The sequence below is a fragment of the Schistocerca nitens genome, chromosome 5, assembly GCF_023898315.1.
Source record: "Schistocerca nitens isolate TAMUIC-IGC-003100 chromosome 5, iqSchNite1.1, whole genome shotgun sequence".
Classification (NCBI taxonomy): domain Eukaryota; kingdom Metazoa; phylum Arthropoda; class Insecta; order Orthoptera; family Acrididae; genus Schistocerca; species Schistocerca nitens.
The window spans coordinates 127989979-128014735 of record NC_064618.1 but is presented as its reverse complement, the minus strand read 5'-3'; the positions used below and the strand labels follow the sequence as shown (position 1 = coordinate 128014735).

Here is a 24757-nt window from a genome sequence, read left to right as displayed (position 1 = left end):
TAATCTAATTAAAATTACTTGATAGTTGACAGTTACGCATTGGAGCTAGTTTCTTCCAATCAGAGCACTCAGTGTCATGCCCAAACCATTCGCTGGTGCCAGACTGCCACAACAATTAGTTCACTTCCAATTCATTGTCAATTTTTCTTTATTGATGTGTTTGGATCCCAAATCCTGGGTTTTGCCCTTTTATTTTGTGTTTTATCACACGTGATTAACCCCCCCCCCCCACACACACACACACGATGCTAACGAAATACATACATTTTATATACACAGTACTAACCAAACACTATTGAATCATACTGTTGTTACAATCGCAGAGATTGGCCTACATTAGATAAGCTCCGCTTGACTTTGTGTGAAGCTGAATTTTGTAAGGCTGCAATTAATCATTGTGATTGGGACACTAAAGACTTTGATTATTATTTTTATTCAGTTAATAGATTTAAATTTAATTTATTTTGTTTCTAATACTTAGCCACATCATCTTATTGACTTATTCATTAGCTCTTGTTTTTCTTCCCATCATTTTTTTTTTCTTTTGGAATCTGTTTGTGTCACCCATAATCTGCAATAAAGTGCCAACCAGGACTGCTCGTTAGTTGATAGTGCGGCAGCTTATGTAGCCAGTATGATGATAGTTTTAGGTAAACAATGACAACAAGAAATTACAGTTTGCTTTTGGCACTGAAACTGAATTCTTGACTTTACTCGTGGATATTAGCTTTAATCACCGTGAACAAATCAATTGTGATTTTAGTTCTGCTGCAAATTGTTGATCACTGTTTTCTCGTATATTAATACAGAGCATATCATAAGATTGTCGTTAGGTTAGGACACGAGTTTGAAAACAGGGCTACAAAATGCTTCGTCTGTCACTGTTCAGTCATTGCTCACTTAAAATCAACTGTCAAGATAGCATATCCCACTTTCGTTCATCATACCTTGTGGTGGCCGCCTCCCCAATTGTTCCACGTTACACATTAACAGCATTTGTGAAGTGACCCATCGTGTTTGTGTGTCGCTTATAACCGAGCGGTAGCTGGCAGCAGTTGTGACAACACTGTAGCAGCAAGTTACAGGTGCCAACTATCAAGTAATTTTAATCAGACTACAGTTACTGCTGGATCTGACAGCAACTAGAAGGAGACAGAGGGTGACGATGTCAGGTCACGTATGGCCCTGCGTGATGATTAAATGTAGAGGTGGGGCTTAGATCATGATGTGACCCCAACATTAACTTGGATGACAAGAAGCAGATATTGTCAGAATAAGAGTCGACATCTTTTGACCCTCTCTGCACAGGCACATTAGGTGAGTTAGTCAAGTCCTGAGTCGGACTTCCAATAAATATTAACATGTGACTCACTAACACTCACTCCTCCTGTAATACAACAGTATAGTAGACATGTAATGACCTAGCACTTCCTTTGTGGACTTTCAAATTAGTATTATGAATTTTTTCAGACTTAGGTTTCTGTGCACTTTGTGAATCTGTACATTAGTTTAACAACCACCCGTGTGGGTAAAGAGTTTTGTAGTAGCCTTTTTCAATGAAGAAGTACTTCTGCAACTTTTGCATTTTTGCTGGTACCAACAGTGGCCATGTGCTATGCTGGTTCAATGCACTACATGTTGACCACTGTCTAGTTATACTATTGTGCCCAATAGTATAAACACCACTCCTCGCACAAGCCAATGACATGACATGCATGGGCTTCATGCTTCATGAGGACATGAATACATTATGTGCACTAGAAGCCTTTTTGTACATAAGAAAACACCTCTTATAGATAACCCTTTCTATTTTTTAATAATCAAAAAGATACTTGGTGAAGCATTTAATTTTCAGTTATAGTTGAGAGCCCTTTTCGGAGCTAAAACCCTCTTAATTGTATTGGTATTAATACATCTAAACAGTGTACCCATTCTGTTGGTAGGGTTTTTGTTTGAGGAATTGGAAACCATGGTGTTACCACGAGAGAGACTAGCAAGATGAAAGTTGGTTGATACAGACAGAGCCCAATTAACTGGACAAGCCCAGTGTAACTGGAATACTGCTGCAAATACCCTAGCCTCACAGCTTCCTTTTCCAATGGCCCATAACATTCCTTGAGGTTGATATATTTATTTTTACCATCTTCATGATCCAGACAGTTAAGCCTAGATCCCTGTTCCCTGTTACACTTTGTACCACACGGTGATTACTGAAACATGCGCAGACCTTACAAAGAGCACTCATCAGCCCCTGGTTCAGGAACCTTGTATTCACCAAACCAATACCCAGCCAAAACTGGTAGGATTCCCTGAGTTGTTCTCTGTCATCATGGATGCAGCTAGCGTTACCCCCTTTTTGACATACATAATGTTCTTAAATTTACATTTCAGAGATAAGAAAATACTAAAATAGTTGACAGAAAAAACAGTTAAGTGCAAAAAATTGTCATTATCATTTTTTTTTTAAATTGTGCAACTATCTGGAACCTGCATTTTAATTACCTTCCCTAAATTTTGTTAAGTCTCAGATGGGAGCAGTCTTTGTAGCAAAATACTTCTGACTACAAGAACATTTATTTCTCACTTAAACTAACTGAAGTACAATGAACTTCTTGAGTCTTACAGCTGTACTTTGGTGAGGGACTGTCTAATGGAGCCTTTTAACTTTATTCCTGTAACTTTATTTAAATGTCGATATGTTTCATACTATTTGTTGACAAACTCAGGCGTGTTGTTCTTCATTTTCTTAATTCCACAGACTATGTAATAACCCATAAAAGAAATGAAGTACAGATTTAAATTCTTTTCTTTCATGGATAGTGAAACAGATTTCTGAGATTCATAACAAGAGTATTTAGAGTTTATGTCACTAGTGTTCTGCATAATTTCTATCAATGCGAGCAATAAGTAAGGAGAAATGGAGTTAGCTGGCAAATTCGGTAACAAAGGTAAATGATCAGTGTTAAGAGTCTTTCTCTGTATGATTCATCCCTCAAAATGCAGATCAGACCTACTAGACGGGGAATTAGAACTAGCCATGCCTCGAAAGAACAGTCACAGTTACATATTCGCATTTATAAAATAAAGACTAATAAAAACATATGTCCTTGATAACTATAGTAAGTGCAGTACTCCTCTGTAATCGTTATAACTGACAAGAAATGAAAACTTATATTAGTAAATTAAATGAATATTTTTACACTTTTGTTATTTTTCCCTTACACCATAAACACACAGGTGTGAATCAAATATAAAGCGGACTTTGTTTTAATGTTTTTGTTCAAGCTTCAAAAAAATTCCTGCATAAGACTTGTTTTTCTATACAGTCTCCTAAAGGGAAACACATTTTTCCCAGAGGATAGGCAGTTTCTTGATCCCATTTTTGTAAGATGAATGTGGCTGTGACAGCAGCCAGTTGTGCATGAACTCTTTGACAGTGCCATCATCATCAAATCTGTGTTCCTATAGTGGTCCAAACAAATGAAAGTCACAGGGTGATAAGTCTGGACTATAGGAAGGATATTCTAGAGTGGTCCCAAAAGTTCCTGAATTCTTTGTTGAGTTCAGCTAGCTGTGTGAGGTCGAGCATTGCTGGGGATCTTGATCCATCCCGGATTGAAAATGCACGACTTTTCTAATAATATGGATGTTTTGTTTGCACTAAAAGTTGGCAATGCGGAGAGAGAGTTTTCTTGCTTCGATGGGTGCAGATTTGTCCATTTTGTGCCACGAGGGGGACACGCGTACACAACACACACACACACACACACACACACACACACACACACAAACACACAAACACAAATTATTTATTTTCTGGGATGTAATGCTGTACCCATGTTTCATAGCAGGTCACAGTCCATTGCAAAAAATGTTCCCGTTCAGTTTGGTAGTGTGTTGGTAGCCATTTACACACCTCAGAATGATTATTTTTTTTTTTTCTGCAGTGAGAAGAAGATTGCCACATAGAGCGGCTGTGCAGTTTGAGGCACCATGTCACGGATTGCATGGTGCCTCCCTTTGGAGGTTCGAGTCCTCCCTTGGGCATGGGTGTATGTGTTGTTCTTAGCATAAGTTAGTTTAAGTAGTGTGTAAGTCTAGGGACTGATGACCTCAGCAGTTTTGTCCCTTAGGAATTCACACACATTTGAACGTTTAGAAGATGACCCACCATGTGGACACTACATGAAATCTAGGGTTATCATTAATGATTGTTGGGCACTACCGTAGCTTATGCCAACATCAGTACCAATTTCAGCAACTGTTATTTGGGGATCATCTTCAACAGACCAGCTAACAGTGTGAATATTCGTCTTAGTCATGCAGTCCGTGGGTAACATCTGTGTGCTGTATTCTCAACAATTTCTTGTCGTCGTGAAAATTGTTTGTACCATGCATACATGTGAGTCTTTCTCAGGGTGTTGTACCCGAACTGTGCCGCAAGTCTTTTCAGAATTTCGGGCATTTTTATGCCCTCTGTTGTGAGAAAATTGATTATAATGCAATACTTGATTATAATGCATTGTGCACCAGATGAAATTACCTCTTGCTCTGACATTGCGATTCTGATTAAAGAAATGGCATGATAGCATTTTAGCTATAGGTAAAAATCAGTGGAAATGAAAGCAACAATTAGTGGAGATCATGCCACTCTTCATTTTTAAAAAGCCATGTAAAACAAAAATTGTGTTTTATATTTGATTCACCCTCGTAGTTAGTAAGCAATCCAGTTACTTTGAGAAATAGCATGTTGAATTGAAATAGCTGTGTACTTGTTTCTTTGTAGACAGTGATTGTCACACATATCTATACTACTAGTTACAATGACTCTTACCATATACATTTTGGCAGAATGCCCCAGCCACAATCCAGGCCTACTCCACCACCACCAGAGGTTCCAGCTGTGTCACCAACTCCTGGAAGGAAACCTTCTGAGAAGCCACAGTCACGCAGACTCAAAGGAAGGAAAGAAACCCCAAAGTAAGTTACAGTTTTTGTACATGTTTAATGAGCACTGAAGTTATTTTTTAGTAAGTACTGGCTACAGTATTTCCTACAGTGTAATTTATGAAAACGGCTGCAGTGTTCTCCAACCAAAATACATTAAAAAAAGTCGTTATTACCTTGTCAAGTAAAGAGAACTGTGCCTGACTCCAGAAAGTGCAAGTTTCGATTAATGAAAATAATACTTGCTATAGTGTTGAACAAAAAGTGTCTAACTGAAAAAGTGATTCCTCAGTATATCAAAGTGAACATCAAGAACAACAGTAAAAAATGCATACGTAGCAAAGGACACAAATGTAAAACTTACAAGGAAGTCAGCCTTAGCATCTGACGATGGGCTCAGGCTTGAAACAATTAATGCTATAATAAAATCATTTCAAGAAAATTTGTGATTGGTTGCAGTATTTCTTACAGTAAAATAATATTTTACTCAGCTTGTTTGCTGAAGAACTGCTATGTTGTTGACAACTTACTGCAGCCATGGCTACCTATAATGGGAGGGCAGACATGGACATGTGTCTATGTACACTGAATGTTTGCTGTTAGAGTGAGCTATTAACAGCTGTATGGAATTTTCGGCACCATCCAGCAACACGGAACTAACCTCGAACTAGAAGACTGGTTCCCAGGAGCCTGCCGCTTATAACACTGTCCTGGTGATCTCCATTGGTCAGCGGCCTGGAGGTTCTTTATTGGTCAGCTTATCGTATTATTGGCGATGTTCAAAATTTCACTTGCTGCACCCACAGGGATCTTCATTTAGGTGCCAGCTCCATCAGTATCAATTAACTACAAACCTACAGCGTCAGACCAGTTGGTTGATAAATATCCGAAGTGATATGAAGAAGGTATGCCTTAGTGAAGGTGATGCCTACTAGCTGGGTAGATGGCACCACATAAATAGTAAAGCCAACTGCAAGTAATTGGAAAAGGCATGGATAAAAAAGACTCCAGTAGTATAGTCGCCCAGGACAGCGCTGCATTACCTGAGTTCATCACCTCACCATCTTAATTATCCACCCTTCAGCTCTAGTATCAATAACAAACTGAGGAAAATCAACATCCCTATACAAGAACATTGTATATTTTACTGTACATAATACAGTTATGAGTAACACAACACTTCAAACATGGTGTAAACAAAGTTTGACTGTATATACTCCTTGTCATTTTTAACAACTTCTTTATTGAACGTGGAATCAGCTCTTCTAGTCTATGTAAACGTCAAATTTTCAGGTGACACTGTGTTGTAAACGTAGTCATCATACATAGACATTAAAAACAAGATGAGGGAGAACGGAAAATATTCATTAAGAAAATATTCATTAACAAGAAAGTTGGTTTAACACAGTTGATATACAAGGCATGGTCAGAATATGGGTGACCTTTTCTCTCAGCTTGGTTAACAAATACAGGTTAAGAAAGTGCAGTTTTCTGTGGAATGTTAACCATGGTGCAGCTGTTATTCTTGACACAGTAGAGTTTGTCCAGGCACTATCACAAAGAATTGTTAAAAATCCCAGTGTGCTGCAGGATTTGAATTGAAAACACTGATTTCCAGCCAACTTTTCCATCATCACCTACTTAAAGTTCTGTCTTGTCGCTGCAATGATTCTTCATTTCTTGCCTTTTCAAGCATCTAGTTCTGATTTATTCATCTCAGGAGTAGCTGACAGGTATAATTGACAGACATGATGAATCTATTACTTCTGCTCTCTGATCGTGTCAGAAGTGGACCATTGAGGGCAATTTTGCAGTCCTTAAAGTAATTCGATAATGCTTATTTGGGCAGTTGCTAAAGTTTGAAAGCTGCTGCAAAATATCTGTTTTCAAAGATTAGTTTCAACCACAAGTGAAAAGTACCATTTGCCATTTGCAATGAGTCAGTAAAATAATTCCACTTTTTTCCAAGACAAATCTAATGCTGAAAATTCGTTGCCAGAGGTGTACATACAAACAAACGATTTCAGTTAGGGCACACTGTAATATCTTTATACACAACTGTCATTTGTACTTAGGTGATTTATGTGAATAGGTTTCTGGCATGATATGGCCACAGAACAGGAATTAACAGACTTAGAACGTGGAATGGTAGTTGGAGCTAGACGCATGGCATGATCCATTTATTTATTGGGGATTTCAGTATTCCGAGATCCACAGTGTCAAAGAGTTTGCTGAGAATACTAAATTTCAGGCATTACCCCTCACCATGGGCAATGCAGTAGCCAACAGCCTTTACTTAGTGATCGATAGCAGTGGCGTAAATTTGTCAGTGCTAACAGACAAACAACTCTGCATGAAATAACCACACAAATCAATGTGGGAGGTATGATGAACGTATCTGTTAGGACGGTAGGACGGTGCAGCGAATTTTGGTGTTATGGGTTAATGACAACAGACTAACCAACATTAGTGCTTTTGCTAACAGAACGAAATTGCATGCAGCACCTCTCCTGGGCTTGTGGCCATATTGGTTGGGACTGTAGGTGACAGTAGAACCATGGCCTGGTCAGATGAGTGCAGATTTCAGTTGGTAAGAGCTGATGGTAAGAGTTCGAATGTGGTGCAGACCCAATGAAGCCATGGACCCAAGTGGCATCATGCCTCATTGTATCTCTAGAGGACTTCTAAACATGGGCCCAAGTGGCATTATGCCTCATTATGTCTGGAGAGAACTTCAAACTTCTTGTTGAGTCCATGGCACTTCAGATTTCTGCATTACAGCAGGCTGAAGGAGATCCGACACAATATTAGGACATATCTACATCTACACTTTACAAACAACTGTGAGGTGCATGGCAGAGGGTAAGTGCTATTGTACCAGTTATTAGGGTTTATTCCTGTTTCATTCATGTAGTGAATAGGGGAAGAATCATTGTTTGAATGCCTATTTGTGTGCAGTAATTATTCTGATCTTATCCTCATGATCCTGATGTGAGCGATATGTGGGGGTTGTAGTATTTTCCTAGAGTAATCAATTAAAGCCAGTTCTTGGAACTTTATTAATAGATTTTCTTGGGATAGTTTACGTGTATCTTCAAGAGTCTTCCAGTTCAGTTCCTTCAGTATCTCTGTTGCGACATTCTCCCACAGTTTAAACAAACCTGTGACCATTCATGCTGCCCTTCACTGTATATGTTCAATATCTCCTGTCAGTCATATTTGTACGGGTCTCACACACTTGAGCAATATTCTAGAATGGGTCACACGAGTGGTTTGTGAGCAATCTCCTTTGTAGACATATTGCACTTCCCAACTATTATACCAATAAACCGAAGTTTACCCACAACTGAGCCTGTGTGATCATTCCATTTCATATCCCTACAAAGCATTACACCCAAGTATTTGTACAAGTTGGTAGATTCCAATAATGACTCATTGGTATTATAGGATACTATGTTTTTTTGTTTTGTAAAGTACACAATTTTCCATTTCAGAACATTTAAAGCAAATTGTCAGTCTTTGCACCACTTTAAAATCTTATCAAGATGTGACTGCATATTATTCAGCTTCTTTCAGACAGTACTTCACTACAAAGAACTGCATTTCCAAAAAGTGTGAGGTTAATATTGTCTGTAAGGTTATTACTTTACAACATGAACAGCAAGGGTCCCAACACATTCCCTTGGGGCGCAACTGAACATCTGACAATTGTTGGGAATGCTGGAGGGCGGCATAGGTTATCGTCAATCAGAAAGATTCCCAGCAGTTAGTTATAAAATGATATTTATTAAAATGAAGAAATACTCAACTTAAATGATGCTTCCTCTTGAGAAATGTCCAGCATAATTAGATGTTTAAATTGTTACAAGCCCTGTAAAATATTAAAGTCCTGTCACTGTGCCTCAGAGTAATGCCTACAAAGAATCCAGAGTTGGCCTACGGAGTCTAACTCTTGGAAATGACGGATGAACAATGCAGCTTTTAGACTTGGCAGTACATAACTCGGCACATTGAACAAAACTGCCTGCCTTAGCTCAGGCGGGCCCATGGGTTGGCAGCTGCAACCCCTGGCAGACCTTGGTATAGTTTGTACTGTCAGGCCATACAGCTGCTGCACTACAAGTGTTTTGAGTGTGGCTTATCAGCTGTGGTGCGGTACTCTCTGGAGTTATGTGTACCGTTACCACAATGATGACTCTCCATCCAAGATAACATGCTGCATCCTTCCTACCAAAAAGTCCTCAATCCAGTCACAAATTTCACCTAATACCCACATGATTGGACATTTGACAAGTGTAGGTGTGGTACCGAGCAAATGCTTTCCGGAAACCAAGAAATACTGCATTTACCTGACTGCCTTGGTCCAAAGCTTTCGGTATGTCATATGAGAAAAGCGTGAGTTGGGTTCGCAAGAGTGATGTTCTCATAATCCACACTGGTTGATATTCTGGAGATCATTCTGTTCAAGATAACTCATTATGTTTGAGCTCAGAATATGCTCTAAGATTCTGCAACAAATTGATGAGAAGGATAGTGGACAGTAGTTTTGTGGATCACTTCTACTACCCTTCTTGTAGATGGGTGTGACTTGTGCTTTTTTCCAAGAACTAGGCACAGTTTTTTGTTCGAAGGATCCACAATAGATTATAGTTAAAAGAGGGACTAACTCAGCCACAGATTCAGTATAGAATCTGTATGGTTTCCATTGGACCTGGAGATTCAGTATAGAATCTATAGGGTTTCCATTGGACCTGGAGCTTTGTTCAATTTTAATGATTTCAGCTGTTTCTCAACACCACTGACACCAATACTTATTTCATTCATTTTTTTCGTGGTACGAGGATTACGTTGGGGCAATGCTCCAGAATTTTTCTTTTTAAAGGAACATTTAAAAACAAAGTTAAGCATTTCAGCCTTTGCTTTCTTACCCTCAGTTTCAACTGTCTCATTCGCTAGGGACTGGACACTAACTTTGGTGCCACTAACAGCCTTTACATATGACCAGAATTTCTTAGGGTTTTATGAAGTATCATTTGCTACTGTAGACAGTGAAGGCCTCACACACTGGTCTCTTGACAGCCAAGCACGTTTCATTCAGCATCTCTCTACCTCGAGCCCTACACTTTGTTTTACACCTTTCAAGCAGTAATCTCTGTTTCTGTAGAAGTTTCTTCATAGTGACTATATACTGTGGAAGGTCCGTTCCCTTATGAACTGTTGTACTAGCTACATATCTGTCCAGTGCATGGCCAACTTTTCTTTTAAATGTGAGCCATAGTTCCTCTTCATGCTCCTATTCTGTGCTGAAAGTTTCAAGTTCCTCATTGAGGTATGACACTACTGATTTCTTATCTACTTTACTGAACATATATATATATATTTCTGCTTGTTTTATTTGTCTTTTGTACTTTGGCAGTCATTGTTGCCACAACCGCGTCATAGTCACTGGTGCCAGATAAAGTATATTTCTTGCCATTAGATCCAATATATTTTCACCAGGGGTGGGGTTCCTAGCTACGTGTTCCTGGCAGTTTTCACAGAAGGCAGTTAGTAATGTTTCGCAGGATGCCTTATTGCGCCCAGCACCAACAAAACTGCAATTTTCCCAATTAATTGCAGGATGATTGAACTGGGTGTATATGTTCCAGTAAAACTGGGAAATCTAAGAAAAACACGGGAATTTTTTAATCCAGGAACAATGTGGGAATTTTTTAGAACACCAGGAATTTTTTGTTGTTTTAGTTTTCAATTAAATTTTTGTAAGTTTGACTGGTAAGAACTGATACTCATAAAGACTGTTCAGGGTTCCTGCATAATCGTAAGTTCTAATGTAAATTTCTTACTCAACTTGAGCAAAGTGAAACAAAAACAAAACTGCAGAACCACACTTCCCGGGCAAGCATATCACGTGCACAAATTGCGTGCAATCCATCAGATTGCCAGGGATTTCCATGCGACCAGAAATCAGCAACCAGTTGCTACAACATGCCCGACATGTGCCTCCTATGATGTGATTGGTCACATATGAAGTGGAAGCCGGAGATGCCATTTATATTAAGAAGTAATACAAAATACATCCTTTGATTTTGCAGTGATTTGCAGCATTTGGAGCTTGTACTATAGAAGTAGCAGCAATGGGAAGTTCATAGTAATGGTCGCAATATAGTGGGCTCCATCTTATGATTTTTGTGTTATTAAATTTTTTAACTTCTAAAGAGAAATACATACGTAATGTAATGTTAAGAGGACATTTTAATGTAAATGTTAAGAGCAAATCTATTGCATATTATTTTCAATTTCTTTGTCATTTTATGTAATCGAATTCTCCTTCTTACAATTTATAACAAGAGTTGTAGTACTCGGTAGTGCTACTATTAACATCTGTGTAGAAACATTGAATAAATTGTGTAGTCCTGAAGATTGCAATTAAACAATATGACAAGTGAATAAAAAAAAGGACTGAGGGCTAATAAACCTGAAACGAATTGTATTGGTTTACAGGACCCATTTGCCGTCAGTGGAAAATGTAAGACATTTTGTAAAATGACCTACATTTCCCAAGAAAAGCATTTCAAAACAAGTTTAATAACCTGTAATTCTAGTCTGTTTTAAATTTATGTTTTGCAAGTATTAGTGGGTATATGGAATCAACTGCAACTGCTGCTAACCATTGCAATTCATTTTCCACAGCAGAACTTGTCGACACAGTGACATTCATAATACTGATTGCAATTGCTTGGTAAATTGCTCATTTGTGGGCTGTTATGATGAGCGACAAATTGCAGGCAATATTTCATGTGATGGATCACTGCGATCCATTGCTTGTCTGTGGGGCTCTTTACAGGTTGCGGGAAGACATTGTGAATGGTTTCATTTTATACAAGATTAACTATATTAAGTGTGAGAATGTGCGATGAATTTTTTAAATTATGGAGTACTGGAATCTCATTCGGAGCTTAGCTGTTAGGATCAACCTCTTAGAAAAATTTCAGGCCCAAAAGACCAGACAGTTATGCTGTTATGCAAAATTTTACTGATACATTTGTGTTCGATATATATAATGCACACTAGAAAGGATCAAGTTTCAGAGTTAATTCTTCATATTTATTTTAATTCTTTCATAGATAATAAATTATGCAACAATGTTGGCAAAAAGCATACCTAATTGTTGTTCAAAAAGAAAAAAAGTGCCGAGCGAGTTCTTGAGCAATTTCTCATGTAATTGGCATTTCTGTGGAAAAATAAGTGCTTGACTGAACGTGTATTCAGCCAGGTAACCCACAAAATGCTTGGTGCACAGCAGTGAAGTTTATAATCGTGCTCGTAAGAAATTTTCAGCTGCTGCAGTTTAAACTGTCCCTTAGGATCCTGCTTTTTTTGATGACCAATGTTGTGTTAAAGCTTAGCTTTACTTGTATCTGTACTGTATGAATATTAATTTAAACCATTAACTTTCCTTATCTGTATTTTCATGCTACTTAACAGTGATGTTACTATTGGCTGACTACATCAAGTATTCTATGCTCTAAATGCTCTAAATATCTGCTGTCATTGCCAGATGAGATGACCTGACCTGACATGACCTGACCTCTAATGGGCTGACAAAAGCACATCACAATCTCAGTTTCAATGCTTCGGAAACTGCCATGCTGTATTTGGTGGAATTTGTGTTTATACTTCAGTAATACAAAAATATGAAGTATAAATGTTGCCGCATGTCAAAGATCGTTACAAAACATGTTTTTTTCTTTCTGAGTTTTGTTTCCTAAAGTGTCTGGAAGTTCTATGTGTTGCATAAAACCTTCATTATTCAAAGGGTTGGTTTTACAACTCCAAGGGAAAGTATACCTAAGTCACTTAACACAGAAAAATGTACTTACCGTATTTACTCGAATCTAAGCCGCACTCGAATCTAAGCCGCACCTGAAAAATGAGAATTGAAATCAAGGAAAAAAACTTTCCCGAATCTAAGCCGCACCTGAAATTTGAGACTCGAAATTCAAGGGAAGAGGAAAGTTTTAGGCCGCACCTCCAAATCGAAACAAAGTTGGTCCATTGTAATATGAGACACAATTTAGGTCGAATGAATTATGATACAGCCACAGTAGTTTGGTTCGAGTCGTAAGCTTAGCAGTTAAGCTTTACCAGGTAGCCATTGCTATGCGTCAGGCGCTCCGTCCGCATTTATACAGGTACCCTTCCTTTTTCACGTGCCTCGTCTGGTTTGAATTGATTGCTTATTTTTCTTTGATCTGATAAGTGCTGTTCTCTTTGTTATAGGTGTTTACGTCACTCTAAGCTGAAAATGCGTTACTGTACTGTGTCCTGCACTGTTTGTCGCATTCTGATAATGAGTGTTTATGCCCTATCGCCGCTCGCGGCATGGCTTGCTTTTGTGTGCGCGCTACTGCCGCAACAGAGAGAGAGAGAGAGAGAGAGAGAGAGAGAGAGAGAGAGAGAGAGAGAGAGAAAAGAATCGTCACATTAACGAAACAATAGCAAGAGACTGCTATTTGTTGTTAGTTACACTGCTGCTTTCTTTGATAATGATCAACAGGAACCAAAGAATAGACTGCGTATGACAGATGATGTTCTGAACGAGAGTTTAGCGGAAATTTTTCTCCGTTTGAAAATCTTTGCAGACGCCTCTTTAGTACATTACATTCTGCACAGAAATTAGAGTCATCTTAGATTTAAAAATATAGTCAAGTGCCGTGCTTCATTTCTGACTGTATCACTACTAGGCATAAGAATAATACGAATATAAACATGACATGGTATGTATATTCTTCCGCGTTTGCTGTTGTCTCACACTAGTTTCGTAGTTTATTAGGCAGACAGGATTTAAATGACATAGCAGCAAACACGAAAGAATACATGGCAAAATGTTTATATTCGTATTAATCTTATGGTGAAGAGAATACTGCATGTGATTCAAAATTCATAAAAGTTCCTATTAGCAACCATCTCTTCTCACAGGTAGAAAAAAATTCAGAACGTAGAGTTGGCCATATTGACAAACATCCCAGTCTCGCCAGTCGGATTTTCGTAGCCCATTGAAATGCTGTTACATTCGAAGATGAACAATACGGAATTTGTATTTACTTCGTTGGATAATGTATGAAAAGGCAGTGGTCGAAACTCGGGGCGGAGAAAAAAAGCTCGTCTTCCACCTTTTTTTAATTTATTCACTGACGCAGAGGTTTTGGCGCCAGTATTTATCTTTGTGCTTGCAAAGCATGCCTGTGTAGCGCTACATATATTCGACGGCATAAGTTAGTTGTGGCGGCACCTACCAACATTTTTCAGAACTTCCGCTTACTTTGCACTCGATTCTAAGCCGCAGGCGGTTTTTTGGATTACAAAAACCGGAAAAGAAGTGCGGCTTAGATTCGAGTAAATACGGTAGATGTGTGAAAAAAGCGAATTTTCAAGAGGGAAAAATTGTAACACCCTGTTAAAGTCTCTACCAGTGATTACATTATGATTGGGGAACATGCCTACAAGTGAACTGAGGCTTCCTGTTAAAGTTTTTGGTTACATCAGGAGATGAGCCTGGTGGGTGATAGAAGGATCTAATTATCATTTTATGCCCAACACTATACTGACTCTTGCCCTAACAATCTCACATGCAGCTTCAGTTTCTATTTCAGTGGATCTGAGTTTCTTGTCAATTGCCACAAATACACCACTTCCATTTCTCATTAGCCTATCCTTTTGATATACATCCAAATTTTCCCCAAGAATCTCACTACCATCTATTTCAGGTTTCAACCAGCTTTCTGTACCTAGCATTATGTGAGCTTCACTACTTTCCAGGAGAGCTTCTAACTCGTGGCACTTCATTGCAAAAGTTTCAGCAGTTGACTACTACGAGTTTAATACTCTCACACGTAGGAGGCATTATATTTTTTTACCTTACACTTACACTTCTGTGTCACCTGCAGCTGTTGTTATGAGGATTGGATCATCCTGCAGGTGTGGGAGTTAAAATAGTCCCGAGGTATTCCTGCCTGTCGTAAGAGGCGACTAAAAGGAGTCTCACACATTTCGGCCTTTATGTGATGGTCTCCTGTCGGGTTTGACCTCCATTTTTCCAAATTTTCCCAAAGAGTGAGCCAATTGGGGAAGGGTGTCTTACATGGTGCATTGTGTCCATCATGCGCTGAGTCCCCTCGCATCATTCGTTGACGTGGATCTGCACTTCTGCTCAGTCTCCAGCTGTTGGGTGAGGTCTCCCTCCTGGGTGCATTTTCCTCCATCCATTGTGCAGTATCTTTTTCTGCACTGACAATGACAATGGACCTGTTTCCTTGGTTGTACCTGATATCCAGCACGGCAGCCAGTCTGTTGTGGGGCCTCCATGTACCCTGTCAGTTGTAGCCCCCTGACCACACAGGGATTACTCTGCTGATGCCTGCGCTGTTAGCTCCCCACGTATGGCAAGGAGTAGATGCCTAGCACCCTGGGGCATCGGGACTCCTGGCAATGGCCATCCTGCCAGGTGGCCTTTGCTGCGGCTGCGTGGCGCCCATAGGGAGGGCCCCTGGTCAGAGTGGGTGGCATCAGGGTGGATGACGCGTGATAAAGCGTACCACATCATCACTTGGTGGTGATCACACACCAGCAGTCTCTTAAGCATTCCATGTGTCAGTACAACTCAAGGAAGTACGACCCTAAATCATTCCCCTCCGTGGCCACACCATGGGAGGAGCGCCAGGCTAAGGATGGCAGCAGACCTTTTCACCCCAGTACCTCATATGTATGAGAGCTGATGGGGACTCCTTTGTTTCAGTGAAGCCTCAGTTTTTTTGTTCAGCATTTAGAGGGCAAGTTTGGAGAGATGGAGGGCTTGTCCAAAATGCGGTCAGGGTCAGTCTTGATAAAAATGGCATCCTCTGCCCAGTCATGGGCATTACTCGCTTGTGTCATGCTGGGGGTTGTTTCTGTTACCATCATGCCGTATAAGAGTTTAAATATGGTCCAGGGTATTATATTCCACAGGGTCCTTCTTGTGCAGTCTGACGACGACGAGCTGCGTGCCAACTTAGAGCACCGAGGTGTTCATTTCGTGTGACGCATCCATAGAGGTCCGAGGGATAATCAGGTTGCCACCAGTGCCTTCATCTTGGCCTTTGAGAGTGACACATTACCCAAGAACGTTAAAGTGATGGTCTACCACTGTGATGTCAAGCCATAAACCCCTCCCCCAATGCAGTGCTTTTAAGTGCAGGAAGTTCAGCCATATGTTGTCCTGCAATACTTCCAGCGTCACATGTCTAGATTGTGGATGGTCTTTGCATCCCAATATTCTGTGTGCCCTGCCTCCCATCTATGTCAGGTGTGGAGAGCATCATTCCCCATGCTCACCAGACTGCAGGATTTTACAGCAAGAAAGGAAAATCATGGAATATAAGAACCTGGACTGGCTGACCTACACTGAGGCTAAGAGGAAATTTCAGCATCTTCATCCTGCGGCTATGACCACCTCTTAACACCACCACTACGAGAACAGTTGTAGCCCTATCAGTTCCACAAATTCGAGTTGGCTCTCAGAGCCAGAAGATTACATCTGCCCCCTTGATGGTGGGGGGCACTTCCCTCCCTGTTGCTCCCATACCACATACCTTGGGAGCACTGCCCCCCAACCATCGGGGATGTCTGTCCCCACTTATCAGCTGGAGAAGCGAGTTCACAATCATCCTCAGTCCCTGAGACTGAATCAGTGAAGCCCTCCCAGCAATAAAAACCCAAGGAGCAGTGAGAGAAACCCAAAAAGAAGACACCCAAGACCAAGGGAATTGCGGTGGCACCCACACCACCGCTATCTACAAGCTCTGTGTCTGAGGATGGGGTGGAGATTTTGGCGTCTGCTGAGGACCTAGATCTCGCCGGACCCTCAGACACAATGGATATAGACGGCTCAGGAAAAAAGTCGGTGGGCCGGCCGCAGTGGCCATGCGGTTCTAGGCGCTACAGTCTGGAACCGCGCGACCGCTACAGTCACAGGTTCGAATACTGCTTCGGGCATGGATGTGTGTGATGTCCTTAGGTTAGTTAGGTTTAAGTAGTTCTAAGTTCTAGGGGACTGATGACCAAAGAAGTTAAGTCCCATAGTGCTCAGAGCCAAAATAGTCGGTGGCAGCAGGTGACCCTGAGACGTAAACTGCCTCATTGAATATTCCATGCCTTCCCAGCCTCACGATCTTATTATCCCCTAGTGGAATTGCGGTGGTTTTTTCCGCTACCTGGCTGAGCTACAGCAATTGTTAAGCTTTACACCTGCGTTCTGCGTTGCCCTCCAGGAAACCTGTTTCCCGGCATTGCGGACCCCTGCTCTTCGCAGCTACAGGGGATATTACAAGAACTGTAGTGAATATAATAAAGTGTCAGATGGAGTTTGCGTCTGTATCCTGAACTCTGTACGTAGTGAGCCTGTGCCCCTTCAAACCCCTCTTGAAGCTGTGGTTGTCAGGATACAGACGATGCAGGAAATAACTGTCTGCAATGTATATCTTCCTCCAGATTGTGCAGTACCCCTGAACATATTGGCTCACTGATTGCTGAACTCCATAAAACTTTCCTACTTTTGGGAGATTTTAATGCTTATAACCCCTTGTGGGGTGGCACCGTGCATACTGGCTAAGGCAGAGATGTCGAAACTTTACTGTCTCAGTTTGCCCTCTGACTCTTAAATACTGGGGCCGCCACACATTTCATTGTGGCTCATGGTAGTTACTCGGCCATTGATTTATCATTTTGCAGCCCAGGACTTCTCCCTCTATCCACTGGAGAGCACCTGACGACCTGTGTGGTAGTGACCACTTTCCCATCTTCCTCTCACTCCCCTGGTGTTATGCCCACGGGCGCCTACCCAGATGGGCTTTCAACAAAGCAAACTGGGAAGCCTTCACCTCTGCTGCCACTGTTGAATCTCCCTCACATGGCGCCATCGATGTTGTGGTTCAGCAGGTAACTACAACGATTGTTTCTGCGGCCTAAAATGCGATCCCTTGTTCTTTTGGGTGCCCCTGGTGAAAGTTGGTGCCTTGGTGGTTGCGGGAAGTCGCTGAGGCAATTAAAGAGTGTCGGCGAGCTCTACAGCGACATAAGCGGCACCCTTCCGTAGAGCACCTAATTGCCTTTAAACGGCTCCGTGCCTGAGTTCGTCAGCTTATCAAAAGTCGGAAACAGGAGTGTTGGGAGAGGCATGTCTCGACCATTGGGTGCCATAGGTCACCTTACCGAGTCTGGATGAAGATCAGCTGTGTTTTTGGGTTCCAGACCCCAACAGGTGTCCCTGGTATTACCATCGATGGCATGTTATCTACCAATGCAAACACAATTGCCAAGCACTTTGCCGAGCACTGTGCTCGAGTATCTGCATCGGAAAATTACCCCCCAGCTTTTTGCATTCCCAAACGGCAGATGGGAGGGAAAGTCCTCTAGTTCACTGCACGCCTCAGTGAACCGTATAACACCCCATTCACAGAATGGGAGCCCCTCAGTGCCCTTGCTCATTGCCCCGACCCAGCTCCTTGGTCAGATTGGATCTGCAGTCAGATGCTTAAACATTTCTCGTCTGAAAACAAGCGACATCTCCTCATCGTTCTTCAACCGGATCTGGTGCAATGGTGTCTTTCCATTGCAATGGCGGGAGAGCACCATCATACTGTTGCTAGAACCTGATAAAAACCTGCTTGATATGGATTGCTATTGGCCCATCAGCCTCACCAACATTTTTTGTAAGCTGCTGGAACGTATGGTGTGTTGATGGCTGGGTTGGGTCCTGGAGTCACGTGGCCTACTGGCTTAATACCAGGATGGTTTCCGCTAGGGTCACTCTACCACTGATAATCTTGTGTCCCTCAAGTCTGCCATCCAGGCAACCATTTCCAGACTCCAACACCTTGTTGCCATATTTTTTGATTTATGAAAAGCGTATGACATGACCTGGCGACATCATATCCTTGTCACATTATACGAGTGGGGTCTCCGAGGCCCGCTCCCAATTTTTATCCAAAATTTCCTGTCGCTCCGTACTTTCCATGTCCAAGTTGGTGCCTCCCATAGTTGCCCCCATATCCAGGAGTATGGGGACCCGCAGGGCTCTGTATCGAGTGTATCTATACTTTTAGTGGCCATTAATGGTCTAACATCAGCTGTAGGGCAGTCCATCTCACCTTCGCTGTATGCAGACAGCTTCAGCATATCATACTGCTCCACCAGTACTGGTGTTGCTGAGCGGCACCTACAGGGAGCCATCATGACTCTAGCCCACAGTTTCCAGTTTTCGGCTGCAAAGACGTGTTTTATGCACTTCTGTCGGTGTCGTACCGTTTATCCGGAACCAGAACTTTACCTTAATGACGATCCACTCACTGTAGTGGAGACATATCGATTCTTAGGACTGGTTTTCGACACTCAATTGACTTGGCTTCCTCACCTTTGTCAGCTTAAGTGTAAGTGCTGGCAGCATCTAAATGCCCTCTGCTGCCTGAGCGACACCAACTGGGGTGCAGATCTCTCTACGCTGCTGCCAGCTCTACAGAGCCCTTGTTCAGTCCCGCCTTGACTGTGGGAGTGTGGTTTATGGTTTGGCAGCGCCATCAGCATTGCATTTACTCAACTGTGGCGTTTGACTAGCCACAGGAGCTTTTAGGACGAGTCCGGTGACCAGCGTCCTGGTGGAGGCTGGGGTCCCTCCATTGAAGTTTAGGCATGCGCAACTGCTCACCAGTTACATAGCACACATACGTAGTTCTTCTGCACACCCGAATCACCGTCTCCTTTTCCCACCCACAGCGGTTCATCTCCCGCATCAGCAGCCCAGGTCAGTGCTTACAATTGCAGTTTGCATCCAATCCCTTCTATCCGAATTGGAGTCCTTGCCTTCAGCACCTATACTTGAGGGCCCATTCACATACACCCAGGCCGCAGCTTCGCCTGGACCTATGACATGGCCCTAAGGACTCAGTTAAACCCATGGCTCTCCGTTGCCACTTCCTGTCGATTCTTGACAAGTACCGAGGCCATGAAGTGGTTTACACTGACAGTTCAATGGCTGATGGTCACGTCGGCTTTGCATATGTCCAAGGAGGACATATTGAATAGCATTCCTTGCCCGATGGCTGCAGTGCTTTTACTGCAGAGTGGGCTATGTCTCGTGCTCTTGAGCACATCCGTTCATGCCCTGGTGAGTTGTTTCTCCTGTGTTCTGACTTCTTGAGTAGCCTACAAGCTATTGACCAGTGCTGCCCTCGTCATCCTTTGGTAGTGACCATCCAGGAGTCCATCTATGCCCTTGAACAGTCCACTCATTCAGTGGTCTTTGTCTGGGCCCCAGGTCATGTGGGAATCCCAGGCAATGGATTTGCCAACAGGCTGGCCAAACAAGCTACGTGGTAACCGGTTCGGCTTCTCTGAACCTGACCTGCATTCTGTCTTACGCAGCAGGGTTTTTCGGCTTTGGGAGACAGAATGGTATAACAGTACGCACAACAAACCGTGTGTCATTAAGGAGACTACAAATGTGTGGAAGTACTCCATACGGGCCTCTCGCAGGGAATCAGTCGTCCTCTGTCGGCTCCGCATTGGCCATACGTGGCTAAGGCATGGTTACCTCCTCCGTTGCAAGGACCCACCTTGGTGTTGCTGTGGGTCACAAATAACGGTCGTCCATCTCTTGCTGGATTTCCCACTTTTACCTGCTCTGTGGCGGACTTTTAACTTTCCCAGCACCCTAACTTCGGTGTTGGCCAACAACGCCTCAACAGCAGCTTTAGTTTTACATTTTATTCTTGAGGGTGGGTTTTATCATTTGATCTAAGTTTTTGCATGTGTCCTTTGTCCCTCTGTCTCCTCCACTCTAGTGCTTTTAGGGGGAAGGTTTTCATGCGTTGCAGAGTGGCTGGCTTCTCCTTTTTATTCCCGTGGCCGGCCAGCCACTGCAATCCGCTTTCCTGTTTTACTCTCTTCTAACTGTTCCTTGTGTCTCTCTGTTGTTTTCTTGTCTTCTTTTGTTCTTGTGGTTTCTCCTTTCTTTCCATTTTGTGTTGTATGTGTCATTTGTTTTATTCTCCCCCTTGTGGCATTGTTTTATTCGGAAGACGAGACCAATGGCCAAGCAGTTTTGGTCCCTTCACCCCTCTTTTACACCATCCAACCAGGATGGATGGAGAGTTGTCTAATCTAAAAAACCCTTGTTTTCATCCCACACATAGTGGTCTACCTGAGTGGCAGCCTCAGATGTGTAGTGCACACCTGATGCTTGTAGTGGGATACTTCATTTCTCAGCCCTATGGTGCAAGTGCAGGAAGTTGCAGCCTTGCTTGTCACATGACCTTCAAAGTCTCTGGTTCAGTCCCTCCAGTCTACTCAGAAACAAAAGGCCATGATCGGTTCTGGTGACAATGCTGTAGGTTGTGAGCTTTGTTGAAACATCATGCACAAGGCTAGTATTCTGAACCTTCTCTGTCAGTCACTGGAATGACTTAACTACGATCTAGGAGCCCAGATGACGGGCATCATTTGTTCTAACGTGTACCACACTCTGCAGCTGGCTGCACCCTGTTAGCTGGCTGCATCCTGTTCTCTCGATCAGTGGCTGCTGGAATAGCCTCTTCAACATCTACATCTACATCTACATCCATACTCCGCAAGCCAGCTGACGGTGTTCTTCAATCCAATCACACAATTGGTCTGATAGTCCATATGCTCTTACTTTGTTCATTAAACGACTGTGGGGAACTGTATTGAACGCCTTGCGGAAGTCAAGAAACACGGCATCTATCTGGGAACCCGTGTCTATGGCCCTCTGAGTCTCGTGGACAAATAACGCGAGCTGGGTTTCACACGATCGTCTTTTTCGAAACCCATGCTGATTCCTACAGAGTAGATGTCTAGTCTCCAGAAAAGTCATTATACTCGAACATAATAAGTGTTCCAAAATTCTACAACTGATTGACGTTAGAGATATAGGTCTATAGTTCTGCACATCTGTTCGACGTCCCTTCTTGAAAATGGGGATGACCTGTGCCCTTTTCCAATCCTTCAGAACGCTATGCTCTTCTAGAGACCTACGGTACACCGCTGCAAGAAAGGGGGCTAGTTCCTTCGCATACTCTGTGTAAAATCGAACTGGTATCCCATCAGGTCCAGCGGCCTTTCCTCTTTTGAGCGATTTTAATTGTTTTTCTATCCCTCCGTCATCTATTTCGATATCTACTATTTTGTCATCTGTGCGACAATCTAGAGAAGGAACTACAGTGCAGTCTTCCTCTGTGAAACAGCTTTGGAAAAAGACATTTAGTATTTCGGCAACACCATGAACACCAGAGGCACACTCGACTGATGTATCCGAGCAAGTCGGCGGTCGCTGAACATTGTTTGTCGGAAAATCACGCTATGGAGTATGAACGCACGAGGATTCTGGTACAGACGTCGAGATACTGGGACAGCGTTGTTAGAGAGGCCATCGAAATTCGCACCAATGACGACCTCATAAATGATGACTGTGGCTATAATCTTAGCAAGGCTTGGGAACCAGCGATTGGGTTAATCAAGAGTAAATCGAGCAAATGTATAGTTGTGACGACCATGGCGGACAGAGCCATCACACCGACGTCATCTCAGACGCCGTCGCAATCTGTTCCACCGCGCGACCGTGGCGCGGACGGCGGAGTGAGCGCGCTGCGGGCGGAGGGTATTTAAATCAGCCGCCGCCGCGACCGAACCCAGTTCCCCCTGAGCAGCCATAGTGTACGGATCTCCGTGCCGGCACGTTCACAGGAGCTCAGTCCGTCAGTTCACCTGATGATGGCGACATGTATGATCGCCGAAATATTGTGCCCGTTGGACACTGTAGACCGGCAGTACACCCGTGGATATTTTGATTATCAAATACGCTGGGAGAAACTCAAGAATCACATCTAACACAAAGAGTATTAATCGACATGAAATTCACAGCGCGCGCGCGCGTGCGCGCGCACACACACACGCACACACGCACACACACACACACACACACACACACACACACACACACAGATATATAACCGTCGAGCTGGCACGCCATTTTCCATAACACGAGCGGGCGCGCGGCGCACTTCTTTGTACACCTGAAAAGAATAAAAATGGCTCTGAGCACTATGGGACTCAACTGCTGAGGTCATAAGTCCCCTAGAACTTAGAACTACTTAAACCTAACTAACCTAAGGACAACACACACATCCATGCCCGAGGCAGGATTCGAACCTGCGACCGTAGCGGTCGCGCGGTTCCAGACTGTAGCGTCAGAACCGCTCGGCCACCAGCGGCCGGCACCTGAAAAGAATAAGTTTCCTTATGTTAACAAGGTAAGTCAAGTATGATAAAAATCACAGCTTAATCTTAGTTTATTTAAACAAGGAGAAAAATAAAATTACATAATATGAGCTAAACTACTGTTTTATTAAACAATAATGAAATAAATTTCCACTATAACTCTCTGTTGCCAAGGACAGGTGTTAGAGGCAGTAATGACGCATTCGAAGCATTAAGCAGTGCAGTTGCATCAGATCTCAGTCAGCTGCTTATTGGATCACTAATTATCTCGTAGACAACTCCCTCAATGTGGGACTATGTTGCTAGTTCGTAACTGGGGTCATTTTTTTTTTAACTGATTGAAAATTTTTTCTTGCCTAGCTTGCTTTGTATTTTATATTACTGCTGCTCACTTCGACATACGACAAGACAGTGTATCGCTGTGTTACCTGAAGCAGTACTGAAGGACTAGGCATAGGTTTGCAATTGTGAAACAAAAATGGAACCACACAAAATCATTTTATTTTTGGTTTTGCGCACTTTATACACAAGTGCACCCATTCAAGGGTTATAGATGTCACTATTAAGTTACGCTGACTTCATTAATTTACCTCAAATTTTACATGGTTGCTTATCGCACAGTCCATCCCCTAAATCTTGATGATTAGCACATATATATTTTTTTAGATGTCTTGCAGGATGGAAGAAATTACTGCCTCTTCTTACGATTGCAGGCAAAAGTCATGCTTGTGAATGAATATCGGCATAATAAATAAAAATAGTCTTGTGTCTATGATAACTCTTAGTATATATTATTTTCTTGCATTTTTATCACACACAGCATTTACTACACACATTGTTGTTGCACGAGTAAAAATTACACGTCCTTTTTGTGTGAGATCTAAAACATTAGTACTCTCAGGCGAAAATTAAACAAAACTTGTTAAAAAATTGAATATTTTCCGGCTATTTCTCTTCTGTTATAAAGATAATTTTAAAAGCCTATTTTTGCCATCTTCTGTGGCAATGTACTTATTACTAGTGAGGAAAAGAAAACATTCATATAAATTAATAACAGGAGAAAAAGAAAAGAAAAAAAGTTTAATATTGGGTGCTAGTTATTAAGGTATTACACACAGATCCTGTACTTCCTGCAGAGAAGACAGGATCCACAGGAAAGGATAGTATTTGAGGTACCTCTGCTACTGGTATCACAGGCACATGACTCTCGGGAGCTCTTCCAACACACCAGTTCGCAGCAGCTGCCAATCGTTTGACAGTAGGCAGGGTGATTTCCAGCTGTGTATGAATGTCATTCAATTCATCCTGTGTTCGAGAACAGCATTCGCGGTGGGGCTGAATTTTGGCTGGTGCAATGTATTACAGGGCAGTGAACAAATAACTTTAAATTAAGCCCAGACTTTTGTCACCTCAGTGTACACCATATAGCTTGGATGCAAAATTAAGGAAAAACAGTGATAGTTAACAATTAGATGCATAAGATGAT

At 42.2% G+C, this 24757-nt stretch overlaps 1 protein-coding gene across 3 annotated transcripts in view; it reads left to right on the top strand.

The window, feature by feature from the left end:
- Positions 1 to 24757, top strand: part of LOC126260917 (BAG family molecular chaperone regulator 3) — a 177119-nt gene that overhangs the window by 143086 nt on the left and 9276 nt on the right. For all 3 annotated transcript variants that reach the window (XM_049958376.1, XM_049958377.1, XM_049958378.1), the window contains one exon: positions 4852 to 4980. In XM_049958376.1, coding sequence (XP_049814333.1) covers positions 4852 to 4980 — 129 coding nt within the window. The remainder of the gene's footprint in view (positions 1 to 4851; positions 4981 to 24757) is intronic.